Source organism: Megascapheus bottae, chromosome X, assembly GCF_031878675.1.
Source record: "Megascapheus bottae isolate mThoBot1 chromosome X, mThoBot2.hap1, whole genome shotgun sequence".
Classification (NCBI taxonomy): Eukaryota; Metazoa; Chordata; class Mammalia; order Rodentia; family Geomyidae; genus Megascapheus; species Megascapheus bottae.
In genome coordinates, this window is record NC_143547.1 from 49,776,884 (window position 1) to 49,796,423 (window position 19,540).

The 19,540-nt window shown below is 40.3% G+C and overlaps 1 protein-coding gene across 3 annotated transcripts in view; it reads right to left on the reverse strand.

The window, feature by feature from the left end:
- Atrx (ATRX chromatin remodeler) overlaps window positions 1-19,540 on the reverse strand; it is a 183,493-nt gene that overhangs the window by 13,559 nt on the left and 150,394 nt on the right. For all 3 annotated transcript variants that reach the window (XM_090326029.1, XM_090326027.1, XM_090326028.1), the window contains 2 exons: window positions 17,261-17,438; window positions 15,228-15,422 (listed from right to left, as the gene is read on the reverse strand). In XM_090326029.1, the coding sequence (XP_090182155.1) occupies window positions 15,228-15,422; window positions 17,261-17,438 (373 nt within the window). The remainder of the gene's footprint in view (window positions 1-15,227; window positions 15,423-17,260; window positions 17,439-19,540) is intronic.

A 19,540-nucleotide genomic window follows, 5' to 3' on the forward strand; every position in this document is an offset into this window, starting at 1 on the left:
TATGACTCAAAACATCAAAAAGACTCAAATATTAAGCCCTCTTTCCTGTATAGTAGCCAATGCTGACACTAATTCCATATATTCTATTTAATATGTATTTTTTAAATTTTTCCATCATAATAAAGATTTGAAACACTTATTTCCTTTCAAGTAGGAAAAAATAGATGAGGCAGAGGTACAACTCCATGGTATTATGCTAGCCTAGCCAAATATCAGGCCCTCACTTCAATGCCCCTGCACTAAAATTTAATTTTAACATTTATTATGTGTTATTTCCTTTGTTGAAATTAGAAAACATTAAAAGACCATACAAAAAGGGCTTCAAGCAAGTTTACTGGTAGAATACATAGATGCTGGCAGTTTTAGTTTGTCTGAAGGTTAACTAAACAATTTTCTCCTCACTCAGTGTGGAAATCTACCAGCCAAAGCTGACTTCTCTAGCCCACAGCACATTGAACAGGCTTTTTAACACTATATCCACCTCCAACTAAATACGCAGAAAAGGAGATATGCCAGTCTGCATTCATTAATGGCCTGAAAAGATAATGCTGGGGCCAGCAGTTTGGCCTGGTGGCAGAGTGCTTGCCTAGCATGCACCTGGGTTCGATTGCTCCGCACCACATACACAGAAAAAAGCCAGAAGTGGTATTGTGGCTCATGTGGTAGAGCTCTAGACTTGAGAAAGCCCAAGCTCATGCCCCAGGACTGGCAAAAAAGAAAAAGATAATGCATGAAGCCCTGGGTTGAATTCCTCAGTTCCACATACACAGAAAAAGCCAGAAGTGGCACTGTGGCTCAGGTGGTAAGAGTGCTACCCTTGAGCAAAAGAAGCTCAGGGACAGTCTCTAAGCCCTGAGTTCAAACTCCAAGACTAATATATTGAATTTATTTCTTTTGGTTATTTGAAATTTGATAGGGAAGGGGGGAAAACCAAGACGGGTAGGGGGTGTGGGGGGGAGAGTAATGGGTACCAAGACATGTGAAAGGGTATGAATGTATGTGAATTAATGCACCTTCTATCTGGCAAATATCATGTAACCCTTTTACTAATTACAATAAAAAATTTTTTTAAAAAATAAGGGCTGGGAGTTTAGCCTAGTGGTAGAGTGCTTGCCTAGCATGCAGGAAGACCTGGGTTTAATTCTTCAATAGCACATACATAGAAAAAGCCATAAGTGGTGCTGTGGCTTAAAGGGTAGAGCCCTAGCCTTGAGAAAGCTGAAGGACAGTGCTCAGGCCCTCGGTTCAAGCCCCAGGACTGGCAAAAAAAAAAGATAAATTCTATCATGCCTAAAAACCTCATCTAATTGGAAAGCTGAGATAGGAGGATGGTGTGATAACGGCAAAAAAAGATCCCTTTCTCAGAAATGCAAATCAAAACAACTCTAAGATTCCACCTCACTCCAGTTAGAATGGCCAGGATCAGGAAAACTAATAACAACAGATGCTGGAGGGGATGTGGCCAGGAGGGATCACTACTACACTGTTGGTAGGAGTGCAAACTCGTTCAACCACTATGGAAAGCAGTGTGGCAGTGCCTCAAAAGGCTCCCTATGACCCAGCAATTCCACTACTTGGCATTTACCCAACCATCCAGAAACAAGGGCATACTAAATCCACTAGCACAACAATGTTCATTGCAGCACTATTCACCATAGCAAAGATATGGAACCAACCTAGATGTCCCTCAGTTAATGAGTGGATCAACATGTTGTGGTATTTGTACACAATGGAATTCTATGCTGCTGTCAGAAAGAATGACATCACCCCATTTGTTAGGAAATGGAAAGACTTAGAAAAAATCATATTAAGTGAAGTAAGCCAGACTCAAAGGAACTTAGGCTCAATGGTTTCCCTCATTTGTCACAATCAGTAGAAACCTTGGGCTCTACTAGCAGAGATCTGCAATAGAGCAAAACCTTGATACATAAGGCCATATAGTATGAAGCTAATTGAAAGGACCTCCAGGATATTGAAACAAAAGTCACATAACAATGATTGTTGTCCTTAATGTACTATGTTGTCTCTCATCTCCTTTGCTGTCCCTTGGGTATCTCATATTGTTACAGTATCTCACTTTGTTATCTGATATATTGAATTTATTTGTATTTGGTTATTTGAAATTTGATAGGGAAGGGAAAACCAAGACGGGTGGGGGGGTGGGGAGGAGGGTAATGGGTACCAAGACATGTGAAATGGTATCAATGTATGTGAATTAATGCACCTTCTATCTGGCAAATATCATGTAACCCTTTTATTAATTACAATAAAAATTTTAAAAAAAGATCCCTTTCTCTACCTACAGCTGGGTAGAGTGGCACACACCTATCATTTGAAGTCATATGGGGGACTGACCTTGTAAGAATCATTCCAGGGCCAGGAATGTGGCTGAGTGGTAGAGTGTTTGCCTAGTATGAACGAAGTTCTGAGTTCAATTTCTCCATACCACATAAACAAAAAAGGCCAGAAGTGGTGCTGTGACTCAAGTGGGAGAGGGCTAGCCTTGAAAAAGCTCAAGAACAGTGCCCAGGCCATAAGTTCAAGCCCCAGGAATGACAAAAGAAAAAGAATCACAGTCCACATCATAAAGGCACAAAAATCTACAAGATCCCATCTCAATGGAAAGAGACCAGGAGTGTTGTCACGTGTCCAGTACAGTGAATGAGGAATGGGAGAGAAAACCTTGGGAGAGAAAAAGGGAAGGGGTGACATTGTCTAAAAAGGAGTGTAACCCAATTTATCTAACTGTAATCCCTCTGTACATTATTTTATGATAACAATTTTTTAACTTAAAAATAAACAGTACAAAAAGAGGCTGAGGGCATGGCTCAATGGTAGAATATCTACCTAGAAAGCATGTCCTGAGTTCAAATCCTAGTATTATCAAGCGCCCCCCCCAAGATAATATGCTCTTAGAGGTGTGATTCCTACATCTAACCCCAAAGCATGATGAAGAGATATTATTTAGTATAAGAAACTCTAAGACTGAAAAAAATGCTAGTAATTTTCAAAGTGATCATGACAAATAAAATTAGAAAAATCAGCAGCTCTAATAATAAACCAAATAAATTACAGAAATCAAATGTTCTTGAATCATTACTAATTATACTTCTACTTATCAGTAAATAATTATTGTAATCATAGTCAATATCAGCATTTTTCCTTTTTTTTTTGCTTTTGGTGCCAGCACTGGGAATTGAACTCAGGGCATTGACTCTTGTTCCTTAAGTGTTTTCACTCAAGTCTGGCACTCTTCCACAGCTTTACTTCTTGTTTTTCGTTGGTTAACTGGAGATAAGGGTCTCATTGGTTTGGGGAGGCAGAAGAGGAAAAATTGAGAGAAAATGAGAGAGGGGTGACAATGTTCAAAACTAAATTTACTCATTATGTAATCGTAGTCCCTCTGTACATCATCTTTACAAGTGATTTTTTGTGTGTGTGGATGGGTCATGGGGCTTGAACTCGGCCTAGGCGCTGTCCCTGAGCTCTTGCTCAAAGGTACCGCCCCTACGCTTGAGCCAAACCCCATTTCCCATTTTCTAGGGGTTAATTGGAGATAAGAGTTTCAGGTCCTTTGTGCCCAGGCTGGTTTTGAACCTTGATCCTCAAATCTCAGCTTCCTGAGTACCTAGGATTACAGGCTTGACTTACTGCACCCGGCTACAGGTAATTTTTTAAAAGGGTCTCTTGGGGGGTGGGGAGCATGGCATAGTGGTAAAATGCTCACCTAGCATGCACGAAGCCCTGGGTTTGATTCCTTGGTAGCACATACACAGAAGAAAAAAAAGCCAGTAGTGATGCTGTGGCTCAAGTGGTAGAGTGATAGCTTTGAAAAAGCCCAAGCCCTGAGTTCTAGCCTAAGACTGGGGGAAAAAAGTCTCTTGGGCCTGGGAATGCGGCTTAGTGGTAGAATACTTGCCTAGCATGCATGAAGCCCTAGGTTCAATACCCCAGTATAACCAAAACAGAAAAGGCTGGAAGTAGCACTGTGGCTCAAGTGGTAGAATGCTAGCCTTGAGAAAAAGAAGCTCAGGGACAAAGCCCAGGCCCTGAATTCATGCCCTAGGACAGGCAAAAAAAAAGGATTAGCTGGGACTAAAAACATCTGCAGACCCCTTTACAAAGAATGCTTGTTTGTGTTGTTGTTGTGGTTGTTTTTAAGGCATAGTTCCTCTGTTGTCCAAATACACCTTATTGGACAGAAAAAGATAACCTTCTGAAGGATTCTGGGGGAAAGGGAAATGCAAGTAGGTCTATTTATGTAACTTTTTAACATTTTTATACTTTTAAAAAATAGCATTTGTGGGCCGGGAATTTGTCCTAGTGTAGAGGGCTTGACTAGCATGCACGAAGACCCGGGTTCGATTCTTTGGTACCATATACTTAGGGAAAAAAAGCTGGAAGTGGTGCTGGGGCTCAAGTGATAGAGCTCTAGCTTTGAGAAAGTCCATGGACAGTGCTCAGGCCCTAATCTCAAGCCCAGGAATAGGGAAAAATAATTTAAAAAATAGGATTTGTTAATTTAATGGAAGAAAACAAAAAAATAGATTGTGAAAAATGAACTATATAACTCATGGGCAGGGATGGGAAGGGGAAACAGGGAAAGCAAAGGAAGGGGGACGGTCAAAAAATATGTACTCATTAACCTCATTTATAAAATGGTAACCCCTCTATATATCACATTAATAATGATAATACATTAATTTAAAAATATCATTTATCAATTTAATGGAAGAAAATTAAAAATAGAATTAGAACAACTTGTGAAAGGCTAGTTTATGCTTATTTTACATTCATCTTCAGAAGATATAATTTTGGGAAATCTCAAATATAAAGTTTTCTCAGTTTGAAATGGCTTTGTGGCCTTGAGCAGAAAAGCTCAGGGATAGTGCCCAGGTCCTGAGTTCAAGCCCTACAACTGACAAAAGAAGTTTTCTCTCATAAATTCTAGATTTAAGATCTAGCCTATTAAAAATAAAGCATGGGCTGGGAATGTGGTTTAATGGTAGAGTGCTTGCCTAACATGCATGAAGCCCCAGATTTGATTCCTCAACACCACATCAAAAGCTGGTAGTGGTGCTCTGCCTCAACACTAGCCTTGAACGAAAAACAACAACAAAAAGAACCTCAGTGACAGTGCCCAGGTCCTGAGTTCAAGCACTGGGACTGGCAACAAAAAAATAAGCATGATCATCTAATTAAAGTCAGTTTGGGGAGCTTCAGTTATTGTCCCTACAATAATACTCCTTTAGATCCATGGTCAACTGTAATTCAGGTAAGTCATAGGTAAATTCTAAGATTTAAACCCTTTCCCCAATGTATCTCTTCCCTCCTTCCATCAAAGCAAAAACCTGTCCACATTGCTTCTAATGACTACTACATCTTCTCTTCACAAGGAACTTTAAAACATTAATGAGAATAGGAATAGCCAACTACAAAACTCAGAGATAACGTGTTACTGCCACACATTTACACACACAGACATATGTCTCTCCAGTATCTCTCCTACTTTGAATAAAAATGGGAATGTATTAATACTTAGTCTTGAAGCCTACTTTGTTTTTATCTTTTCATGGACATTTGAAATTTACATCAAATGTAAATTTTCATCTTTTTTAATGGATGAACTTCACAGAGCTAACATCACAGACAGAGATAAACTTTATCAAATATTTGATCCCTTCAGAGATTATTTTTTAAACAGTATGACTTCCAGTTCTTCGAACAAATGTGCAATGAAATGAATTCAAGGGTATATCTTAATATATTTTGTTTGCCTACTCATACACTAATAATTCTCAGACTTAATGATGTGGATGACAATCTCATCAACCAGAAAAGCTACTATTAAGTAAGTTAACTGATTTTTTTTGAGAACAAGCAATTTGTTTTATATAATAGCTAAGAAACAGGAAGGCAGCAATCTTCCCTTCCTCCAGAGGGCTGCCAATGTGTGAGATACAAATAATAGAAAGAAGATCATAGTTTCTAATAAAGACTGTTTCTAAATCTTCTAGTTGTAAATTAATTGCAGTATTGTATCAATACAAAAAACAAATGATGAGATCAAGAGGGCAGGAAAGTATTTGTAACAGGATCCTCAGATTATGTCTCTGGGAAAAACAGTTTTGCAAAGTTTAGAACAAGCTATAAAAGTTAATAAAGGAAAAATTTCATCCCTTATACAATACCATCAGTGGAGAGGCCTTTGTTTTCCCCTGTAAAGCAGCATTTATATTAGTTGCTATAGTAACACTACTATTGAAAACAATACTGGAACAGAATCTATAATCACTAAGCCAACAGTCATCAAAATGAGGTTTAAATTACATCCAAATGTGTACCTTTTCTTCGTTTAAACTTTATTTTTTGCTCTAATAAATGAAAAAGTCCTACAAACCGAAAAAAAATTGCATGGTCTATATTTTAGCTAACAACCTAAATTAGTTTAAGCTTGAAAAATGACTAGTTCAATTAATAAAACAAAATTAACGATAAATTAGAAGTTTAAGTTAATTTATTTAGAAGTTTAAAGTATTTGGCAAGGTGACAAGAATTCCCATCTAATTAATTCTGAAATTCAACCTTGAAAATAAAATTGTTAAAAAACCATCAAGGCTTTGCCTGGGGGTAAGGTAGGGATTTGCCACGTTTCACAAAGATTTTACTTGCCATCAGTTTCAATTTGAGTTGCAGAATATCTGGAAATAAAATGTCACTACAACACTTAACTGCCACATGACCCACTCAAAAAATGATGAAAAATCTCTTTTACTAGTTAAAGAATGCTAGATTTGTAGTAATTTAATATTCCTAGTAAAAAATGCTTTTCTTGCAAATTTGAAGTCTGTTTCTTCCCAACTACACTGCAAAAACCTAGTGTACTTGATAAGGAATCAGAGCGCTTATTGAATGAAGTGCACCAAATATCTCTTATCAAATTTTGGGGGGATCAAGACCACCATAACCTTTGTCAAGTAGCATTTATAAATATATTGAGATCCGGGGACGGGAGTTTGGCCTAGTGGTTAAAGTGCTCGCCTAGCATGCATGAAGACCCGGGTTTGATTCCTCGGTACCACATACATAGAAAAAAAGCCAGAAGTGGTGCTGAGGCTCAAGTGGTAGAGCTCTAGCCTTGAGAATGTCCAAGGACAGTGCTCAGGCCCTGAGCTCAAGCCCAGGACTGGCAAAAAAAAAAAAAAATATATATATATATATATATTGAGATCCCTAAATTGTTGGTATAATTAAGATAGTGAAAAGACAAGCCTGCCAAAGTGACTTTGATAAGAATGTTTTCTCCTTCATTTAACATTTAAAGAAGTAGATACTATTTTCAGCATTTAACCTTTAAAAATTTGTTATCTGTTACAATTATGACACATGCCACATGCCACAGTGAGGTGGAAAGCTGTCATTGTAGACTTTCTATGACTGTGGTGATTTTCTACATCACAGCTTTTGAAGTACAGACTGAATTAGAAATCAGTTCTCATACTACACAATCTGAAGTTCACATATATTCTTACACTTTTTTTGTCAGTTGTAGGGCTTAAACTCAGGCCTGAGCTGTCCTTGGGCTTTCTCAAGGCTAGGACTCTACAACTTGAGCCACAGTACCACTTCTGGCTTTTTCTCTGTATGTGGTACTGAGGAATCGAACCTGGATCTTCATGCATGCTAGGCACTCTTACCACTAGGCCAAACTCCCAGCCCATTCTTACATACTTTAACTTAGCTATAGATATGATATAACAAGGAAGCAAGAAGACACACAAAATATCAAACTGGACAAGCCTGGGAGTGTAGCCTAGTGGTAGAGTGCTTGCTGCACAAAATTTTGGGTTTGATTCCTCAGTACCATATACTCAGAAAAAGCTAGAAGTGGCTCTATGGCTCAAGTAGCAGAACACTGGCCTAGAGCAAAAATTGTGCAAGGTCAATGCCCATATCCTGCATTCAAGCCCCCGGACTGGAGGGGGGCAGGGTGGAATAAGAATGAAGCTGGGCAGTGATGGCTCATCCCTTAGTCCAAAAGCAGCTGGGGTGGGAAAGCCTGTAAGACTCCAGTAGCCAGAAAGTGCAGCTCAAATGGTGGAGTGAAAGACTGGAGTGAAAAGGCTCAGGGACAATGCCAGGTCATGAGTTTGAGCCCCAGGAAAACACACACACACACACACACACACACACACACACGCATGCACGCACATACGCACACATGCACAAATTAAAGCAGCTATTTACCAGTTCAAATTAAAGGAAAATGAATAATAAAAACTACAAATAAGGGCACTGCTGCAGGCTTCCTACCATCATGGTTAACGTTCCAAAAACCCACTGGACTTACTGTAAGAATGTGGCAAGCACCAACCTCACAAAGTCACACAGTACAACAAGGGCAAGGATTCTCTTTATGCCCAGAGAAAGTGTGGTTATTACTGAAAGTAGAGTGGCTATGGTGGTCAGACTAAGCCAATTTTCCATAAAAAACATAAGACTACAAAGATGATTGTGAGCCAGGAGTTTGGCCTAGTGGTAGAGTGCTTGCTTAGCATGCACAAAGGCCCGGGTTCAAGTCCTTGGTACCACATACATAGAAAAAAGCTAGAAGTGGTGCTGTGGCTCAAGTGGTAGAGCTCTTGTCTTGAGAAAAGTCCAAGGACAGTGCTCAAGCCCTGAGTTCAAGCCCAGGACTGGAAAAAAAAAGATGATTGTACTGAGACTTGAATGTGTTGAGCCCAACTGCTGGTTAATAAGAGATACAAACATTTTGAACTGGATAGAGATAAAAAGAGAAAGGGGCAGGTGATTCACTTCTAAGTTTCAACTTTTATTATGAAGACAGTACCATCATGATGTCTAAGTTACATCTTTTGTTATGAAGACAATAAAATCTTGAGGTCAAATTTAAAAAAAAAATAGTAAGAGTTAAGCTATAGCTCAGTGGTGAAGTGCTTCCCTAGCAAGTGCAACATCCTGGGCTGGATCCCCAGTACCAAAAAATAAAAGAACAAAAAATAAAAACACAAGTAAGTCACTAGGTGCCAGTGACTCATTCCTGTAAACGTACCTAGTCAGTAAGCTGAGATCTGAGGAACGTGGCTCAAAGGCAGGCCAGGTACGAATGTCCCTGTGAAACTCTTTATCTCCAATTAACCATTCAAAAATCAGAAGTGCAAGTGTGGAAGCAGAAAAATGCTAGCCCTGAGCAAAAAGGGCTTAGGGACAGCAACCAGCCCCTGAGTTCAAGCCCCACAATGGACAAAAATAAAATAAAATTAATTAAATAAATAAAATAAATAAGTCATCTAGTAATCCTTTACCTATCAAATTTCTCCTGCATTTTACATTCAAGAGTCCAAAATAATATACCTGATATAAAAAGTTTAGCCAAGCATAGCCAGGGGCTGGAGGCTCACGCCCATAATCCTAGCTATTCTGGAGGCCCAGATACAAATGTCTGTGAGACCCTTATCTCCAATTTACCACTAGAAAACCTGAGGTGGTGCTGTTACTCAAGTGGTAGAGAACATTAGCCTTAAGTTGAAGAGCTCGGGAAAAGCGCCTAGGCCCAGAGCTGAAGCCTCACACTGACCAAAAAAGGAAAAAAAAAAAGTTTAAGCTGGGCACAGTGGCTCAGGACTGTAATTTTAGCTGCTCAGGAGGCTGAGATCTGAGGATCAATATTCAAGCCAGCCCAGGCACAAAAGGACCTGAGACTCTTATCTCCAACTAACCTCTAGAAAATGAGAAGTGGAGTTTGGCTCAAGGATAGGGTGATAGCCTTGAGTTGAAGAGCTCAGGGACAACATCCAGGCCCAGGGATAGGGGCGGTAGCTTTGAGATGAAGAGCTCAGGGACAGCACCCAGACTGAGTTCAAGCCCCATGACCCACAAAAAAAAAAGTTTAGTGGCCGGGTGTTTGGCCTGGTGGTACAGTGCTCGCCTAGCATGCACAAAGACCTGGCTCTGTTTCCTTGGTACCACATACATAGAAACAAAACAGAAGTGATGCTGTGGCTCAAGTGCTAGAGTTCTAGCGTTGAGAAAGCTCAAGGACAGTACTGAGGCCCTGAGTTCAAGCTGCAGGACTGGAAAAAAATGTTTAGGCAAGCAATCTATTGAAAAAACAAAAGTGAACTACATCACCAACACAATTCACCTACAAGTATCACAACTTACATGTCTGTTGCTCATCTATGGTAAAAGACATATGTTTTAAAAAAAATTGAAGCTTGGCACCGGCAGGGCTCTACCTCTAATCCTAGCTACTCAAGAAGCTGAGATCTGAGTATTACAGTTCAAAGCCAGGCCTGGCACAAGTCTGTGAGACTCTTATCTCTAATTAACCACCAGAAAACCAAAGTAGAAGGGGTGCTGTGGCTCAAAGTGGTAGAGTGTTAGCCTTAAGCTGAAAAAAAAGGCTCAGGGGGCAGAATCCACGCCTTGAGGTCTTTAAAAAACTGAGACAAAGTCTCACTGTGTAGTCCAAGCTATCTTTGACCTGGTGATCCTCCTTTGTCTACCTTCTCATGTTCTAGGACTACAGGCATATGCAAGACTTACATCTGAATTAGCCAAGCAATAGAGTAACAGCACTAATCTACACAAAGCTGTGGTGCTTAAGTACCTGTATTCATTGAGAATCATTGATTAGAAGGAAATAGCATATTTGGTGTGTCCGTTTAAATTCCAATAAATAGAAAATAAAAGCCTCACTAAGTTTTTCTCTACGAGAGACATCATGATAGAATGCTTGAAGTCAACATTAATATCAATATAATCAAAAGAAAATCTATGTTATCCTTTTGAATGAAAGGTTTTTTTGAATGAATGTTTAATAAATGCTTAAATATAAAAATGGTTGGTAACTTTGTAAACAGGGAGAGTTATATGCAGTAATACTACTGTGGGTTGAACCCAGGCCCTCAAGAGATTTTACCACCTGCTCCACATATAGACATCCATGTAATAGCTCTTATAGTAATGCCAGCCAACAGTAACTGATAGATATACTATGATGGAGGTATCATGTTCCCTGTTTTGTGTTGTCCAGTATGGTACTCAGCACTTGAGTCACTTAAGTCACTAGAACTAGTATGACTAAAGAACTTTATTTTATATATATATATATATATATATATATATATATATATATATATATATATATATTTCTTTTTTTCTGCCAGTCCTGGAGCTTGACCTTAAGGCCTGGGTATGGTACCTGAGCTACCTTTGCTCAAGGCTAGCACTCAACCACTTGAGCCACTTTTGACTTTTTCTGTTTATGTGCATGCTAGGCAAGCACTCTACCACTAAGTCACATTCCCAGTTCAACAGCTTTCTTTTTAAACTTCAGTTTTAATGTAAATGTCAATAGCCATATGTGACTCTTGTATAATGGATACTTCAGATGCAGAGTCTTAAGTGGATTTAAATCCAAGTTCTACCACTTAGTAGCTTTATGTCCTTGAGCATTTTCTCTTTCTTAGCCTGTTTACTGCCCTGTAAAATGGGTTACATGTTATTAATACTTGCCCTACAGTTAATTAAATGAGTCCTCTGAACCTTTATTCTCAGAAGTAAATGTCAGTTTCAAACAGTTTCCTGAAATAGGTTGATTAGCTGTTTCACATGTGACATTAAATTATGGAAATGGAGTGAATTTCATTCTAGTTTTGGGAGGAATAAGGTAAAACCTTCCATTACCACGCAATGGTTGATAAAACTGTACAATAACATCTCTGTTCAGTAAACTGTGTTTAGAGGTATTAAAGCTCACAGAAAGGACTAAAGATAAGGAGGGAAAATTGTACACAACATCAGGGTGGAGAAAGCAAATCTAAAGCCTCACTTTAGCTTAAATCCCTATTTTGTTCTCCCTATAATTACCAACAAGCAGTCCCCACTTAAAAAGACCTAAGTGGGCCTGCAAATGTAGCTTGGTGGTAGAACGCTTGCATAGCATGCATCAGGCCTGGGGTTCATCCCCAGCTCAGGCACACAAAAGCAATACTGAGATGTTAACCCTTGCTCAGGTTCCATGTTAATTAAGTGGTAGAGCAAGAGTAGTAAAACCAGTCTCAGATAGAATAGAGTTTGACAGGAAGGCCAAAGCTGTGTGTGCCACTTTTACTGTCTGGGTTTTTTTTTAACCAGTCCTGGGTTCTTGCACTCAGGGCCTGGACACTGGGCTTTCTCAAGTCTAGCGCCCTGGCACTTGAGCTAGAGCAACACTTCTGGCTTTTTCTGTGTATGTGGTACCAAGGAATCGAATCCAGGGTCTCTTGCATGCTAGGCGAGCACTCTACCACTAGGACTCGCTTCTGGCTCTGGTGGGGGGGGGTTGCAGAGGGGGTTATTTTTTGTTTCTTTCTTTGGTGCCAACCCTGGGGCTTCAACTCAGAATCTAGGCACAGTTCCTGAGCATTTTTTTCTTTTTTGCTCAAAGTTAGAGCTCTACCACATAAAACACAGTTCTACTTTAAGTTTCTGGTGCGGATGCTCATGCGCACGCACACACGCGCGCGCGCGCAGGCAGACACACACACACACACACACACACACACACACACACATACACAGAGACACTCCAATGAGGGGATGCTGAATGAAGTCAACTAACATGGCATATTAAAGAATTAAAATACAAAGTAAATCTCCAATTTTCCTCCTTTCACAAACCTACTATGACAGATTTCAGTTTCATGGAAATTAAATGTCACCTTTGAAAAGTGGCCACCATTTGTCATTCACTGTGGGTGACAGAGGTGGAGCAGGGACTACTGTTCTTGCCTTGAAAGAGCTGCAAAGATACTGATGAAAAAATAACAGAGCAGGAGCCGGGACTATAGCCCAGTGGTAGAGTGCTTGACTAGCATGCACAAAGCCCTGGTTTCAATTCCTAGGTACTATATACACAGAAAAAGCTGGTGCTTTTTCTCATTCAATGGTAGAGCACTAGCCTTGAGAAAGCAGAAAGACAGTGCCCAGGCCCTGAATTCAATCCTCAGGACTGGCAAAAAAAAAATAGAGTGGCTAAGAAATTAAGTCTGAAGCTGGGCATGGTGGCTCATGCCTGTAATCCTAGCTATTCAAGAGCCTGAGATCTGAGGATCAAGGTCCAAAGCCAGCCTGGGCAATAAAAAGCCAAGGGATTCTTAGCTCCAATTAATCACTAGAAAATGGGAAGTAGTGCTATGGCTCAGGGTAGGGTGGTAGCCTTGAGCTGAAGAGCTCAGGGGCAGCGCCCAGGCCAGAGTTCAAGCCCCATGACCCCCCCCCCAACAAAAAAAAAATTAAGTCTGAGACAGTAAATCTAGAAAGTAGAGAAGTAAAAGAATCTAAGAACAGAAAGATAATGCTGGGCGCCTGTAATCCTAGCTACTCAGGAGGCTGAGATCCGAGGATTGTGGTTCAGAGCCAGAGTAGACACGAAAGTCCACGAGACTCTTATCTCCAAATAACCACCAGAAAATAGGAAGTGGCACTGTGGCTCAAGTGGTAGAACACTAGCCTTGAGCCAGAAGAGAGTCGAAGCCACAACCAACAACAACAAAAAAAAGAGAACAGAAATACAAATGAACAATATAATAAAGAAGCAAGGCAGGGAGATATGTATGTGCACACACACACACACACACACACACACACACACACACACGAATCATCTTTGCAACATGTATTTTTGTTTCGGTACTAGGGATTGAACTTAGGGCCTGGGAGCTGTCCCTGAGCCTCTTTGTGCTCAAGGCTAGTGCTCTACCACTTGAACCACAGCTCCACTTCTGGCTTTTTCTGAGTAATTTATTGGAGATTAGAGTCTCACACTTTCCTCCCAGGATTGGCTTTGAATTGGAGTCCTCAGATCTCAGCCTCCTGAATAGCTGGGATTACAGGCGTGAGCCACCAGTGCCTAGCTGCAATATCTAGTTTTTGTGTGCTGATACTGATATTGAGGCTTGGTCCTTAGCATTTTCATTCAAGGCTAGTGTTCCACCATTGAGCCACAGCTCTGCTTCTGGCTTTTCTGATGGTCAAGTGGAGATTAGAATTTCATGGTGGAGCTCGGAATGTGGCTTCGTGGTAGAGTGACTGCCTATCATGTATAAAGCCCTGGGTTCCATTTCTCAGTATCACCTAAACAAAAAACCAAAAGAGACACTGTGGCTCAATTGGTAGAATACTAGCCTTGAGTAAAAGAAGCTCAGAGACTGTCCACGCCCTGAGTTCAAGTCCCAGGACTGGCACAAAATGAAAAAAAATCTCACAGATTTTTCTATGCAGGCTGGCTTTGAACCATGATAACCCCCAGATCTCAGCCTCCTGAGTAGCTAAGATTCTAAGGCATGTACCACCAGTACCCTGATTGCTGAGTTTATTAAAAGAAAATCAAGAAGCTTAGAGACAGTGTCCACGCCCTGAGTTCAAGCCCCAGGACTGGCACAAAATGAAAAAAAAAATCTCACGGATTTTTCTATGCAGGCTGGCTTTGAACCATGATAACCCCCAGATCTCAGCCTCCTGAGTAGCTAAGATTCTAAGGCATGTACCACCAGTACCCTGATTGCTGAGTTTATTAAAAGAAAATCATAGGCTTCAGGTTTCTATACAGGTATTTTTTTTGATGGTGGAGTTTTTTTCCCCCACATTAACAAAAACTACGTTTAAGTACTTAGTTGTATAAAGAAGTTTCGATGCCAACTTGTCAGTTTATGACTACAATGCATCATGATCAATGTCACCCCTTCATCATTCTTGGTGGTGACTGTTTTTTCTTTTTTCTTGCCAGTTCTAGGGCTTGAACGCAGGACACTGTCCCTGAGCATTTGAACTCAGGACACCGTCCCTGAGCTTTTGATTAAGGATAGTACTTCATTACTTGAGCCACAGCGCCACTTCTGGCTTTTTCTGTGTATGAGGTACTGAGGAATCGAACTCAGGGCTTCCTGCATGCTAAGCACTCTACCACTAGGCCACATTCCCAGCCTGATTGGTGAGGAGTTTTATTTCTCATAAAGCATGTATTTCAAAACAGACTATCCTTCCCTGCTACATAGGGAAGTGACAGACCATGTTTTCAGTTAATTCAATGAAATTTTATACTCTATGAAAAATTGTGAAATATAGCCTTCATCAGATGACCAAGTTTTGAAGCAGGAGCTGCATTCCCTTGGAGCAGCCTGGCCTTGTCTTAGCTCCTAATGTGAAGTAGACCTGCTTACCTTTGGCAGCATGGGCGTGTCCCTCTTCTTCTTCTTTTCAGAATTAGGGTCATCTAATAAGTCAGGCTCAAAAGTATAAAGTTCAGTAAGTTCATTCATGGTAAAATGCCGCTCAACCTGCTGCTGATCCACAACTCGGAAAGACAGGGATTGCTTAGTTACCTGTCGGTCATAAATCTTATCCTCCATGGTTCCCTTTGGGAAAAGAAAGAATACATAAAGACATTCTTGTAAGCATAAAACTTAATCAAGTAGAAATGTAGTTACTGCTTAATATAAAGTGCTAAAACTTCAAGGTCATGCATTGCCATAAAGAAATAATCATTACCAGTGTTGTTGAATTCATGAAAGACTTCACTTCTTAGCATAGTGTAGCATAACAAATGAAAAAAATTAGTGATAATCACTCTAAATTATCTGTCCCCAAAATGCATTTCCTGTGCTGCTCCATGTATTTCTATATTTGGTGAAAGTAGGAGAGCAGGCAGGTGTCAGGGTACAGAGAAATAAAAGGAATATGTGAAATAATAATTTAAGATGGCCACTGAAGTTTGAAAGCAATAAATGATTTAATTCCTTTTCCATGTAATACACTATGATATTGATATTCACCATAAACTCCTTATACTGGATGTTGGTTTTTCTTTTTTTCCTGGACAGAGGGCTTAAACTCTGGGCCTGAAAGCTATCCCTGAGCTCTTCAGCTAAACGCTAGCACTCAACCACTTTGAGACACAGTGCCATTTTTGGTTTTCTGGTGGTTAATTAGATAAGCCTCTCAGACTTTAGTGCCTGGGCTGTCTTTGAATCATGATCCACAGATCTCAACCTTCTGAGTAGCTACGATTTATCAGCATAAGCCACTGACACCAGGCTTAGATGTCAGTTTGTATATAAACTATCTTTGTATCAGACATTGGTTTCTATCATTTTTAGAACTCCCCCCAAAAAGACTAACATAAAATTCTGTTTCAATTACTTATAAGCTAGGATATAAAGAAGTGGTGCATTTAAATAACAGGAAATAATTTACAATGAGGCTATCAATGTTCTCCCGTACTAAAGATCAAATAAGCAAAGATCTCTAGCAGTGAAACACAGACTCTAGTTGAGAGGCCCAGATGAGGAGGTAGGTGGAGAACAGTAATGCCTGCTGTGCATAAAGCAGATTACAAGAGCAGCTTCCTTTTATAAATGGAGATTGGCTCCAACTGTATTCATACCTTTGCTTTTACTTATTTTTCTTTTTTTTTAACTATAGCTCAGATTGGCCTCAACTCAATCCTCCTGCTTCAATATTCTGAATGTTGAAAATCACAGCCATGCACTACTGGCTGCTGTCTAAGTACATTGGTTTGTAGTCCTGACCAGAAAGCACTAAACAACCTTTTTAACATGACTGTTCATATAATATTTCTTTCTTATTTGCTCCCTCTAAGTTAAGAGCTTACTGGTGACCACTGGAAAACAATGGCCTTGTCTATAAGAAAATGAGTTTCAGTTATTCATCTTCGTACATATACTAAGCAAAGGGAAGTATGAATGTTTAACCTTCGTGAACTAGCAGGAAAATGCAAAGCAATTTTCACCTGGAAAGCTGACATCATAAAAATAGATGAAATGGGGCCAGGAGCATAGCCTAGTGGTAGAGTGCTCACCTAGAATGCACAAAGCCCTAGGTTCAATTCCTCAATACCTCATATACAGCAAAATCCAGAAGTAGTGCTGTGGCTCAAGTGGCAGAGCTCTAGACTTGAACAAATAGTGTCCAAGGACAGTGCGCAGACCCTTAGTTCAAGCCCCAGGAGTGGCAAAAAAAATTGAAGAACTGAAAACCAGAAAATCCTAAAAAGGCCAACTTTCTTTGACTTTTCCAGCTTTCTATAAAGGAATGGTATTTTCAATGTTGTCTCTGTAATACATATGTGTTCTTCAGCTCTGAATCAGTTCCATCCATATGTGTCCAGCACCTCTAAACTCTCGACAGTTTCACGTGATTTTTCAAAACGTGAAAGTATAAATTATAAACCTACCTGAGCTAAGAACCTATATACATAAACAGGCTTTGTCTGTCCAAAGCGATAAACTCTGAATATACTCTGGATGTCATAGGATGGATTCCAAGAAGCGTCGAATATGATTACTCGATTAGCAGCTACCAGATTGATTCCAAGAGATCCTGCTTTGGTGGATATGATAAATAATCGCCCTCTGAAAATGAAAACAGGAAAGAAGAGCTTAATTATGTTAAGACTTAAGTTCATTTTCTGATCAAGACTTCATAGAATTCATTTCTTTTAAGAGAAAATCCAACACAGGAAAAGTTGGGTTGGTCATTTATATACCCCTCCCTCCAAACTTTACTGCTGAAAAATTAATGGCTGATGTTCAAAATAAGAGAAATATTTAAATTTAAAATTTACTTGCCAGGCATTGATGGCTCACACCTGTAATCCTAGCTACTCAGGAAGCTAAGAAGTGAGGGTTGAAAGTCTATGAGACTCTTATCTCCAATTTACCAGCAAAAAGCTACAAGTGGAGGTGTGGCTCAAGTGGTAGAGCTCTAACCTTGAGAAAGTCCAAGGACATTACTCAGTCCCTGAGTTCAAGGCCCAGGACTAGGGGGGGAAAAGCAAAGCAAAGAGTATGCGGTTCTGAATTCAAGCCCCAGTATCAGCACATAAAAAGGGAAGATAAGGGGCCGGGAGTTTGGCCTAGTGGTTAAAGTGCTTGCCTAGCATGCATGAAGACCCGGGTTCGATTCCTTGGTACCACATACATAGAAAAAGCTGGAAGTGGTGCTGAGGCTCAAGTGGTAGAGCACTAGCCTTGAGAAAACCCAAGGACAGTGCTCAGGCCCTGACTTCAAGCCCCATAAATGGCAAAAAAACAGATGGTAAGTATGGAAATCTTATGTTCATAATGTGTTTTATTTACAGGTACCATACTAAACTCAGAAAGTGGCTGTATAACTGTCAAGTTTCTATTGTGCTAGGAACAGAAATGAACCCTAGCAAATCTAAATGAAGGACACTATTCTAAAGGAACCAAGTGTAGCAGGACTGACTCAGGCAAACACTTGTCACATAGCATGTGGACATACAGTGAGAAAGAAGGCAGATAAAAGACATCCAAATAGCTAAAACAGGAGCAACACACAAGGCTTCAGGAAGGGAATGCTCCAGGAACATGACAAACTGAGGTATTGAGTGCTAGAATACAAGAATATATTTATTTTATATTTCCCAAAAGAACTTGGGAATAAATCAATGAGATGTTAGGAGGAAGAAAACCTAGGGTGAAAACAGCCAAAACAAACAAATGCATATGAATAGCACTTTTTTCAGTACCTTAAGAATATTTACAGAGGGGCCAGGAGTGTAGCCTAGTGGAAGAGTGCTTGCCTAGCATGCACAAAACCCTAGGTTCAATTCCTCGGTACCACATGCACAGAAAAAGCCAGAAGTGGTACTGTGGATCAAGTGGCAGAGTGCTAGCCTTGAGAAAAACATGTCCAAGGACAGTGCCCAGGCCCTGAGTTCAAGCCCCAAGACTGGGGGGGGGGAGAATATTTACAGAAGCCGAATACCAATCCTAGCTATTCAGGAAGCTGAAATCTGAGGATCACGGTTCAAAGCTAGCCCAGGCACAAAAGTCTGTGAGACTCTTACCTCCAATTAACCACCAGAAACCGGATGTGGCTCTGTGGCTCAAGTGGTAGAGCCTTAGCCTTGAGCTGGATGAGCTCAGAGACAATGCCCAGGCTCCGAGTTCAAGTTCCACAACCAACCAAAAGAAAAAAAAGAATATTTATAGAGCCACAATTGACTTAGGTAAGCCAGGAGCATGGCCTAGTAGTAGTGTGCCTGCCTAGCCTAGGCTCAATCAATTGGTACTCCATACTGAAAGAAAACCAGAAGTGGTGCTGTGGTTCAAGTGGTGGAGTGCTAGCCTTGAGAAAGCTCAAGGACATTGCCCAGGCCCTGAGTTTAAGCCCCAGGACTGGCAAAAAAATTACATTGAAAAAATGCATAGAGCATAGGGAAAAGTGCATTTGTGTTCATGGGTCAGTCCCACTTTAGATTGGCTGTTTGCTTTGGTAGTACTAGGAGTTGTTCAGAGCTTGGCACTTGCTAGATGAGCACTATCACTTGAGTCATGTCCCCTTTTCCTCTAGTTATTTTGGGGAAAAGTTCTCAAAATTGATGTCCTAGCCTATGATCTTCCTATCTATGGGTTGACAGATGTGTGCTATCATGTCCTGCTATCAGTGAGATGGGGTTTTGTGAACATATTCCTTAGTCTGGCATCAA